At 42.3% G+C, this 12,089-nt stretch overlaps 1 protein-coding gene across 1 annotated transcript in view; it reads right to left on the reverse strand.

The window, feature by feature from the left end:
- Positions 1-1,415: 1,415 nt before the first annotated feature.
- The window catches only part of LOC139462413 (zinc metalloproteinase nas-36-like), a 32,483-nt gene continuing 21,809 nt past the window's right edge, over positions 1,416-12,089 (reverse strand). Inside the window, exons 7-16 of the mRNA XM_071244116.1 lie at positions 10,212-10,335; positions 9,511-9,645; positions 8,991-9,100; positions 8,173-8,321; positions 7,737-7,852; positions 6,447-6,600; positions 5,613-5,701; positions 4,915-5,116; positions 2,619-2,747; positions 1,416-1,503 (exon numbers count right to left, since the gene is read on the reverse strand). Coding sequence (XP_071100217.1) covers positions 1,416-1,503; positions 2,619-2,747; positions 4,915-5,116; positions 5,613-5,701; positions 6,447-6,600; positions 7,737-7,852; positions 8,173-8,321; positions 8,991-9,100; positions 9,511-9,645; positions 10,212-10,335 — 1,296 coding nt within the window. The remainder of the gene's footprint in view (positions 1,504-2,618; positions 2,748-4,914; positions 5,117-5,612; positions 5,702-6,446; positions 6,601-7,736; positions 7,853-8,172; positions 8,322-8,990; positions 9,101-9,510; positions 9,646-10,211; positions 10,336-12,089) is intronic.

The following is a 12,089-nucleotide window of genomic DNA, read 5'->3' on the forward strand; positions in this document are numbered from 1 at the left end:
CAGTGTTGATAAGTGGTTTGAATGTTTTATTCCATACAAACTCCTACTGATATGTTAAAGCGTTGAACATTGTAAGCTGTCAACCTTCAGATAGATGTAGGCTTTGTGTGTGTGTGTGTGTGTGTGTGTGTGTGGAACACACGGTGTGAAGGTGATGACTACCCACTGTAGCTGCTTATACAACATATATGTACAACACTCTTTAACAAACATAAACAACACTTAAGTTAAATAAAAAATCAGCACCTGTTTCATGTTAAAATGTAAGATCCAAAAATAACAATAATAATAGTTGACAATTTAATACAAAGATTTCTTGTCACAGTTATTTACATCATGTATTTCAGAAACTTACAATTAGTTTTGAATATTTGTGCACTATAGTGTCCAGAATATTGACTGAGGATATCACTACTCTGCAGTCACTTTATTGTTCTACAGATCAGATTGTTTTTCTACTTTAGAAGTCTGTGTATTTTTATACGCATTGTTTACAGGAAAATAAGTTTCCTGTAACAACTCCTAAATGTTTCATGGAAAAAAGATGCCTGCTTTCAAGGCGTTACTGGAGTGATATTGTTTGTCAAACAAATGGATTTATTTATATCCCGAACAGTATTTATAATGTTTAAATGTAAACAAAATCAGGGTTTTCTTAGCAAGATTTCAAAGTTGTTCACATGACCTTGAAAGTAGGCGTACACAGGTATTAAAAGAGAAGAACGCATTTGTCAAGTGTACACCCTGTATGACATTGAAGATGAATATAAGTTCCTTTTTATATCCCCATTTTATGTAACATTAAGGGCTAAGTACACACCTGAATATTACTATGTTAATCCCAATTTCTTTAAACTCACATTCCTGTTAAACAATTCGAAGTGCTAACTTTTACAAAAGTTACCGATGTTTGTTCATCATGCAATGAAACACTAGTATGAAACACTTAACTTGAATTGTACGTGTCTAGTCTAATATGTACAAGCAGGGAGAGAAAGCATACGGAGGGCATAATTCCTGCCAAGCATGTATACAAAACAAGACAAGAAAACATAATATAACAAAACTGATGGTGATGTCTGACATGAAATATAACAATGAACTATGACCATACACGAAGCACATCATTCCTCCATCACTACAGCAATGGACGCCCACTGTTACAAAACGGTAAGAGAGAGAGATAGAAGCACTTCTTGGAGACTTGGACCAACTGATTGGTGATCCTTTTGTGGTCATTTGAGGCCACTGGCATCATCAACATGTTGCTATGCCAACAGAAGGGGAGAATCGAAGGCTCTGATGTATGTGGAAGAGCTGACATCAACATGGTCAGCCTGCTTGGACACAGTGTTTCTAGCTTGCTGGTCAGCCAGTAATATCACAGATAGAATTGGTTGGTGGTAGTTGGAGAACTAGCTTGGGTTTTCGACACATTTCCCATTCTCCAGGGAATATCCCGTGCAACACTGAGTGCTGCACACGGCCATGTAGGTCTGGTACCTGAAACATTACGTTTACGGTGCAATAAATACGTTGTAAGTGATTCCTTGACATTTGATTGACTGACAAGCAATTCCTGTAGCATTTATGTTTCCATAAACCGAAAAATGATTCGACCACGCCCAATAACGGACTACTGTTTCGTGAATAGAATGGACGGGGCTTGTGTTGCATTACTGCCTGAACGATGTCACTTATGTATTGTCTGCAGTCTTTTGCGTTAATAATTAAATAAGCAGTGCGTGAGGTTATTATTGTTAACGTATTTATTTGTAAGAATAAACTTCAAAGTGTGTTTGCGTTCATGGAGTTATAGACGTAAAAGTCGGAGTGCACGCTTAGTGTTAATGAATCAAATCAAGGGGAGATAACACGCTGTGTATTAAGATATAGATTATCTGTAAGGATGTCTCAAAACAACGAACTAAGTTGCATCGCTCGCATATGAACAGTAAAAACTACCGAGAGCGACTTTTCTGGCAATGAAACCACCCATGTTTAGAATGATAGACACCAAAGGAAGGGTATTCTGATTATTAAAGTTATTTTACCAGAAACGTTTACACAGTCAAAACACATGGTCAGCTGTCGTCATATAACGTCAACGCCAGAGAATAACCATACTCGATTATCCGACGGAAGAGGCAAAATAGCGGTGAATATTATGTGAACGGATCACTGAAAGTCAATGATAAAAACGTGTTCGCGATAAGGGGTAAGCATGTCCTTCAATTATTGAAGCCTGTTTTGTGTGTCTAAAGAATGTGATGCTTGGCAGCAATTTTGCTTGTTTGTTTGTTTGTTGTTTAACGCCGCACTCAGCAATATTCTAGCTATATGACAGGTCTGTAAATAATCGTGTTAGTCGCCCCTTACGACAAGCACAGTCTCCGTTTACGGCAAGCATTAGTTGCTGAAGACCTAGGCCCACTTGCACAAAGCGATCTTAGCGTTAAGATGATCGTAACTCCCATACTTTAACATAGGCTTACGATAGTCTTAGCTCTAAGATCGCTTTGTGCAAGTGGGCCCTGTTCTCTAGCTTTGTGGCAGTAAAGGGTGTTAGGTTTTTATGGCGTGCATCTGATGGACGATGTTGTGGAATGTTGCATCACCTTGTGCACATCTTGGAGGACCAGATCATGCACTGCTGCTGGTAGCTTCTCTTCTTGGGACACAGGACCCTGGCGGAGGGACACGGGTTGTCCTGGCAGTTCGTCGTCTGCTTGTCCTCCGTCTGGTTGCTGAAACACGGAACACCCTAGGAAGAGGACAGGTCCACTGCACAGTCGTCCTCTGTGACTGTTTAATGTCTTTATTGGGGACGATTGGGTAGCCTAGTGGTTTAAGCGCTGGTCCGTCACACGAAAACTGTGTTCAATACGTAAAAGGTGAGATGAGGTGAGATTATTGCACTTATATAGCGACGTGCATGCACGTGTGTGTGTGTGTGTGTGTGTGTGTGTGTGTGCTTGTACTAGTCCGGACTGATGTCGATATATACTGCTAGCACACTTAGATACCACGCCGCAATACCCCACTCAGACACAGTATACTGACTCCGAGCCGACCAGTCCTTGTTTTAGCCCATTAATGCCGAGCGCCAGACAGGGTAACAAAAAGTACCATCTTTTAAGGTCTTTTGGTATGACGCGGCCGGGGATCGAACCCCGGACCTTCCGCTCTACCACTAGACCACGGAGGCGGTCCTATACGTAGAAACCCATTTGTGACTCGCAACGAATCTAAAACCCTGCTATGGCGTTAGGCTGGGACATATATGAAATTATTCCAGAAAAAAATAATATTGTCTCCGCTTATGTCCTGCCAAAGCATGTCACGGGACAAATAAGTATCGGTTGCCTCCTTTCAGAGAAAAGACTCAATAGTAGACAAATATTCTGTTTCTAACAAAACTCAGCCCATCGGAATATTACGTGGTGGGTGCCTTGGAAAAGGCTATTAGTACCCTAGTCCGAGACAAGTGAAACTATTTACATTTATATGTGAACTGGCGGGCAAAAGGAAGTATACACTTAAAAGTTGGATTTTACAACAAAATTACAAAAGTTATCAAAAAGTTACTAGGCTGAAAATACTGAAAACGGAAGGTTAAAACACAACTGTGATACCCGTATCAATTACTTCAGCATCGTTATAACCAGTACTTGTTTGTTTTATTTTAGCCACCATCAAACATGGCGCATACATTGTTTTGAACCAGCACAATAGATACTATGAGTTGAGTGTATTAGTTCATTATCAATACAAAGGTGTAGATACGCGAGGACCTCACCAACTCTAACTTCATTATAGTTAAGAATCACGTATCTGTATATGGCCCCATGTCCACGCTGTAGCCAAATAGCGAAATCCACTTGTCAAGCATCTCAAAGTATATTAAGTGTCTTTGGATATCAAATATAATCGATAAAAATGTATCGACGATTGTGTATATATTTGATATCAAAAGACACGAGGGTGAGATTATATTTATCATCCAAAATCATTCTTCCAACTAGTTTAGTTTGTAAACAGTAATAGTGAGTGAGTGAGTTGTGTTTAACGCCGCTTTTATCAGTATTCCAGTTATATCACGGCGTTTCAGCTTAACGTGGGAGGAAAGCCCGAAGTGATGCAGGTCTCAGATATTTACCACTTCGGTGAAACCCACGAGCACTGGTATGGTGCTGACAAACCTAGAAACATAATCGGGGCGAATCGGGATTCGAACCCACTTTCATAGGTTTCTGGCGTGCCCAAGGGACGCAACTCTGCACAGCGAATCGCGGCGCGTTAGACGACTGGGCCACCCGTGCCCCCTGTAAACAGTACTAATTAACCAGTATCTTGAATGTAATCAATTCAGTCTTAGTTGCAGACAGATTAGGGATGTCATTTGATTGTGAGGTAAGCATTGACGTCACTATTTCATTGCAGAGGTATCGCTTGATATTACCCATAAGTTAAGAATCATCGTGTTAAAAACGTTCCTATATTTGTACATGTGAATTTTCCCCATGTTAATTGGTCAGTTGAAGCAAAATGACATCATATTACATCATTGTTGAGAAAAAACACCATGACGTCAACCATTGTTTACTACGTCACAAATTTATTACATTACGTCATCTGAACAACAGAATGCGATATGTGAAGTTTATCCATAGGGTTGAATTTTTTTACGTTTTTTCTTCATTTTCTCTTTGAAACGTGAATTAGTAATGTAGAATAACCTACTCAAACTCGGGATTACGGATTATCTATTGTAAAAGGGATTAACACCATTCCTCGGAGCAGACAACCCGTAGCTCGTTGGTTATTCTGTCAATGATAATTTCGTGGACTTCAAATTGCCAATATTTCACAGCATGAGCACTGAAAGCCAAAGAAGTGCATCCCGTTGTTTACCTGCAGGATCTCTTCTGTTTATCACAAGCACGTGTTCTGGTTCGTGTCCCGCATCCACCGCATGACCGTGAGCACGCCGACCACGAAGACCACGTGGACCAACCGGTGTCGATGACGTCGTTGCTGATGGCCCGCGCACCCCCCTCTACAATATCAGTGATTGTGGAGTGTGTCGTCACTACATGGGGTTCGGCTAACGTCACTGAAAGAGGTGAGGTGAAATGTACTTGTCTGGACGTATGCCGATTTTATATTGCTAGCCCATTGAGATACCAGTTTCAACATGGGTACTCTAAGACAAAGGATACCGACTCATTAATACCGAGTGAGTGAATGAGTGTGGTTTTACGCCGCTTTACCAATATTCCGGCAATAGTGCGGCGAGGGACCCAGAAATGGGCTTCACACATTGTACCCATTTGGGGAATCGAACCTCGGTCTTCGTTGTGACGAACGAACGCTTTAAACACTAGGCTACCCATGGCACGGGATATTGTAGTGAGGAGGGCGGTAGGGCCTTTTATAGATTAGTTATTGAAAATAACGCTGATGATGGAGGGACATTTTTTATTCCCCCCCCCCCCCCCCCATCCAAGAATACCCCCAAACACAACTGGGCACACACTGAACTTGGCTTATCTAAACAATGTCCGTTGTCAAGTTTGGATAAGTTTGCTTCATATGACATATATACTTACATGTGCACCTGTTACCAGAAAGCTTGAAGTCACCACAGCATTGGCCTACTTCACGGAGACACTCGCCACGTCGATACGCTGTTTTTATTCTGAAGCACAATGGATTGAGTGAGGTTGATTTAAATCCGCGTTGAACAATAGTTCAGTTTCAACACTGTGTGTGTCCAGTAATAACTGTTACCACTTGTGTGAATCTCATGAGCACATGATGTGGGAGGAAAATTGAATTTGAACGCTCGATCCTTTGGGTGCACAACATATCCACTCTCGTCCCAACAACAAAACTGTTCTTGGTTGACAATTTTTGTTTACAAAGTATGCAACACCTATCTAAGAAGCATGCACATTTTGACTAATTAGAGTGTGTAGATATTGTTTTACGCCGCTTTTTGCAACATTCCAGAAATATCACGGCGGGGGACACCAGAAATGGGATTCACACATTGTACCAATGTGGGGAATCGAACCCAGGTTTTCGGTGCGACGAGCGAACACTTGAACAACTAGGCTACCCCATCGCCCCTCGACTACTTAGAAGAGATTATAAAATGACATGCACCTATTGTTAAAATATTCTGTTACCTCGGATGATATTTTAAGCACCCAATGTACGCATTTTTTTTACATTTTGGAACACAAGCATGTCTATTAGGACATTTGGATTTGTTTGAATAAAACGTCGATATGCACGAAGCTTATTAAGTGTTCCAGCCGCATGTCGTTGACATTATGGGAAAAGACATATTGCAGCGTCAGCTGTTTTTGATATACTGTTTTTTCAATCGAGTCAGTCCTGGAATTAATCAAGGTTTAAGAAATGAATAGTTCACTCACGCGTAGTACCCGCATCTCCATCCCACGGGTCTGAAGAAGGATGGACACGGCACCCACTCCTTCAATGTCCACATCTTCGGACACCACCTCGTCTCCTGGACCATGCACGCCGGCTGGTCGGTGGTCGTCTGCTCCAAGCAGCCGCCGCAAGACGCTGAAAGGTTGACGTGACGTTATTTCCCTGTTGTATCACAGCAAGCAAGGGCACACTGGCTATTATCATTGCAATGTGAGGGGGGATCGGTTGTCTCCGCTTTGAACAGCTGTACCCCCGTATCTTGGAGAAAAGGACAAACCGACACAGGTCATAGACCTTTACCACGCACGGACAAAGCAAGGTAAAAAACGGGACGAATCAGGAATTCGAACCAACGATCACGGAATCTGGCACGTCCAAGGGACATAACTCTTAGACCACTGGGCCCCGCATGTATCTGTTGAGTAACAAAGCGAGGGATCGTGACTGAAAATGGCAGAACAGTGTTAGTAACACTGCGGCCAGCTCTTTAAATCACCAGGTGGGTTAGGCGAAATGGTTTAACGTCCCGTTCAAGATTAATGCAGTTACATAGCGACTTGCATGTACCACTGTGTGTGTAAGTCGGTCCTACAGACACTGAAACAAATATATCAACTACAGCCCATGCAAGTCTAGATTACTGCAGTATCTGAAAATGAAGAAAGTCTCTGGGCTCCTTTTTATTATATTTTATAACTATAATTTCACAACTGTAAAATATATTCATTTCAGAGACTAGTTTAGTGTATATGTGTGGCTGCTTAAAGAAGTATGGACTTAATACACCAGACACATTATACTGTCTTCGAGCCGACCAGTCCTTGTTTGGTCCGAACGCCAGGCAGAGCAACAACAAGTACCATCTTTTAACGCGTTTACTTATTTTCACTGTCAGAAGCTCTATCCACTATCCACTAGATCACGCAGGTGGTCTTTGAGTAACAAACTACGACTACAGAAGATTGAAGAGCCCATGTAATAAATTGTATTCACCAAGGGAATGCTAATGACGTTACATTATTCCGTTTGCTTGTCGTAAGAGGCGACTAACGGGATCGGTTGCTTGGTTGATGCATGCCATCGTATCCCAATTGCGTGGATCGATGCTTATGATGTCAATCACTGGATTGTCTGGTCCAGACTCCATTATTTACAGACCACCGTCATGTAGCTGGAATATTGCTGAGTAAGGCGTTAAACAATAAACAAACAAACAAAACATTATTACGTTATTGTAAAAATCTGACCTAAAACGGTATGTGTCCACTTACTTGAAGACACGATAAACTTAAAGCCACCGACACCGCCGTGTTTGGTTCTGAAGAGTACCATCATTGTGTTGTTCTCCGACTGTATGGCAGAGGTGGGTGCTTCGCCACAGCAGAATCTACACACAAAGGAAATCATACAGAAAACATAACCTTTGTAAGTACAAACTGGAATGACACACGCTGCTCGGGGGTGTGTGTGGGGGGTGGGGGGGGGGGGGGGGGGGTGGGGGGGGGGGGGGTGGGGGGGGGGGGGTGGATTTATATGAAAATAATTGTTTGCATTCTTCAAAAAAGTTGATCTAGTTCATATTCACTAAAGAGGTTAAAAAAAGATACTCAATCAGCGCCTGCGTGTCATTAACTGCATAGTAACGTGGCTTATGGTGAGGTTCAAATTGTGTTAATTTGATTACCTCAACCTTTATCTAAGTTTTACCTGGCTCCAGTCTTGGCCATACTGACTCTGTACTTTATTTCAGTGTATTCTTCATCACAAACATTGCCACCAAAGCTGTCGCAGGATGGTTGTGGTGACAGGAAGCCATCTTGGATTGGCATCAGGTTGACAACCTTGTCCTTGGCGGCCTGGAAATATTTAAAGCGACCTCGTACTGTTTTACATAGAAACTATTTTGTTTGCATCGTGGTGTGAAAGCGTGGAGGAAACCCCGTACTCATGAGTGAGTGAGGTTGGGTTTAACGCCGCTTTTAACAGTATTCCAGTTATATCACGGTGTGTCAGATTCATGTGGGAAGAAAGCCCGAAGTGATGGAGGTCTCAGACATTTACCACTTTGGTGAAACCCACGAGCACGGGTACGGTGCTGGCATACCTAGAAACATCATCGGGACGAACCGGGATTCGAACCCACTTTCATAGGTTTCTGGCGTGCCCAAGGGACGCATCTCTGCACAGCGAATCGCGGCGCCTTAGACGACTGGGCCACCCGTGACCCCTCGTACTCATGAAGGTCTGAGTTGTTTACAAGTTTGGGAATGGTCCGATATTCAATATCAGGGCAAAGCGTTTACCCGGATCCATGACCTTCTGGTGCTGACAAGATTGACAGATTCATATTTGCACCGCGAATGACTGGGACTCTGATCACTGGATCACCCGTGCCCCCGAAAACTCTGTAATGGACCTTGAGATAACAATACGAAGCAAAAAGGACATCGGCGCTGCGTACAGTCGGCATGATCAACTGTTCATTTCAACCTGGAGAGAAGGACTATGACTCCAGCATGACTCACCTTGATGATCCAGTTGCACTGCACGTTAGGCTGGTAGTGAAACGGATACCCGGGAGTTTGGATGGTGTACGTTTCCCGGCCCTGTATCTGCACGACCCCACCACACGACGCTGCAAACAGCCATAGTTAAGCTTCATTTTTAACTGATCCCTTATATGAGAATACGTCAATGTGAGGACAAGATACAAATCCGCATACAAAATATAATGTACAGTAAACGACGGTCATAACGAACACGCTTTTAACAAACTGACGGATATAACGATCTTACTTTTTTGGTCTCGATCATTTGCTGTATATATGCTTATAACGAACTACGGTTATAACGAACTCAAATTAGTAGTCCCGTTGTTTGTTTAGTAACGCATTAGTTTCTTATAAGAATAATATTTCTGTCATCCTTGGTATGTAATATTCTTCAGTGGCAGTATTGTATATCAATGACTTATAGAGTTGGTTGATAATATTCTTCAGTGGCAGTATTGTATATCAATGAATTATAGAGTTGGTTGATACGCACTACCTACAGATGGCGCTACCAACTGGCACGTGGTTCCTGTAAGGCCATCCGGGCATTTACACCGGGAGCACTCATTAGGGTCTGGATAACCCTCATACTGGCACATTCCCTTGACTGGCGAAGATGCACATTTGTCTAGAAATGAAATTCCATGAAACATATTATGTCAAATAGTGACATTCAATCCACACAGTGTTGCTTAATACGCATTTAACAGACCTGAGAACCGTTATTTCCATACATATTCAACCACATTCCAAGAATTTGAGAATCATTTGTATAGTGTCAAACAAATGCGCCTAAGGTATTCCTGCTAAATTTTGGTTAACTAGCATCCTTGGCTTTGATTGACATTTAGAAGTTCGAACATGAAGACACCAAACGGTTATGGTAACAGCTTCTTTATTGTTTGTCAGAACGATTCCGGACTACGTTTTGCCTCTTCACAAGATAAATGACTCAACTGGTACATGTAGAGTTATATACAGGTTATAGTCACGCGTGCTATGACTCTGCACAGAGATATAAAGATAACAGGGACAACGAGGCGGGGAAGACACTGTAGGCGACGTAAAAAGCTTTCTGCATATAAATTAAAGGGCCTCGTTCCACAAAGCTATGCTAGTGCTACCATGTTTGACCATACGCAAGTTTTAGCCCGGGTATGTTGAAAGAGCCAGGACGAGGCACCAAACACTCACCTTTACAGTAGGCGAGGTTGGCCTGCTTGGCGTCATAGAAAGACAGCATCTGACGTTGACCCAGCACATTCTGCTCTAAAGGTTCCAGAGTTTCGATCGTAGCTTTGCTTCCTGTTGAAAACGCCTGCATATGACAGATACAAACGTGTTAGTCGCCAGGATAAAGATACACTAGTTGTTGGTCGCCAGGACAATAGATACAAAATTTGTTGGTCGCCAAGACAACAGATACAAAACGTGTTGGTCGACAGGATAAAGACACAAAACGTGCTGGTCGCCAGGACAATAGATACAACATTTGTTCTGTCGCCAGGATAAAGATACAACATTTGTTGGTTGCCAGGACAATAGATACAACATTTGTTGGTCGCCAGGATAAAGATACAATATTTGTTGGTCGCCAGGACAATAGATACAACATTTGTTGGTCGCCAGGACAGTGGATACAACATTTGGTGGTCGCCAGGATAAAGATACAACATTTGTTGGTCGCCAGGACAATAAATACAACATTTGTTGATCGCCAGGATAAAGATACAACATTTGTTGGTTGCCAGGACAATGGATACAATATATGTTGGTCACCAGGATAAAGATATAACATTTGTTGTTCGCCAGGACAATAGATACAACATTTGTTGGTCGCCAGGAAAATAGATACATAATTTGTTGATCGCCAGGATAAATATACAACATTTGTTGGTCGCCAGGACAATAGATAGAATTAAAACGATGGGCTCCTTATCTTCTGATGCAAAATTATGTTTTCAAAGTGTTAATGAATAATCTGGGTAAAGCAGGAAATGACACTTTAAACAGAAACCTACAAAATACACGTATCATGATGACACTTCAGTTATCCATCATCTGGTTAAATATGGAAACCTTCTTGTCTTGAAATATAGATAATAGTATATGTTTGTTTGTTGTTCAATGCAACACTCAGTACATGACATCGGCCTGTAAATAATCGAATCTGGCCCAGACAATCTAGTGATTGATATTGTGATCAACGATCTACGCCGTCGGGCTCAATCAAGTCCTCGAGTCTGACCACCGATGCATTTGGTCGCCTCTTACGAGCAGCATGGGCTGTTGGAGACATAATGTAACCCGGAATCCCATCAGGCGAATGATAACTGGTGATGTGAAATGGGGTTTAACGTCGCAATCAAAATTATTGCACTTATATAGCGACGTGCATGTACGTGTGTGTGTGTGTTTGTGTGGCTGCTTGTTCTAGTCCTGACTAATGCCGATTTTATAGTGCTAGGCCAATGAGATACCGTGATAGTTTAACATGAAGATGTCACTCAGACACAGTATACTGACTCCGAGCCGACAAGTCCTTGTGTTAGCGCCTTGATGCCGAGCGCCAGGCATGGTGACAAATAGTACCACCTTTAAACGTCTTTTGGTATGACGCGGCCAGGGATCGAACCTTCCGCTTTACCGGGCGGACGCTCTACCACAAGACCACGGAGGCGGTCCGAAAAATAATAAGTCCCACATACCGCTTTAAAAGACAATTATGTTTAACATTACTCAGTATCTTTCAATAGTCAATTTGACCCTTGAAGATCCGGGGTAGAATGGGTTTTCAGCAACCCAAGCTTGCCGTAAAAGGCGACTATGCTTGTTGTAAGAGGCGACTAGCGGGATTGGGTGGTCAGGCTCGCTGACTTGGTTGATGCATGTCATCGATCCCAATTTGTTCGGATCGATGCGCATGATATTAATCACTGGATTGTCTGGTCCAGACTCGATTATTTACAGACTGCCGTCATATCGAGAGAATATTACTGAGTGCGCCGTTAAACAACAGACCAACTAATAGTCAATTACATTGAACTAAACTTAATCAAATTTCATCATGTT

The sequence above is a fragment of the Haliotis cracherodii genome, unplaced genomic scaffold (genome assembly GCF_022045235.1).
Source record: "Haliotis cracherodii isolate W230 unplaced genomic scaffold, xgHalCrac1.p SCAF_1, whole genome shotgun sequence".
NCBI lineage: Eukaryota > Metazoa > Mollusca > Gastropoda > Lepetellida > Haliotidae > Haliotis > Haliotis cracherodii.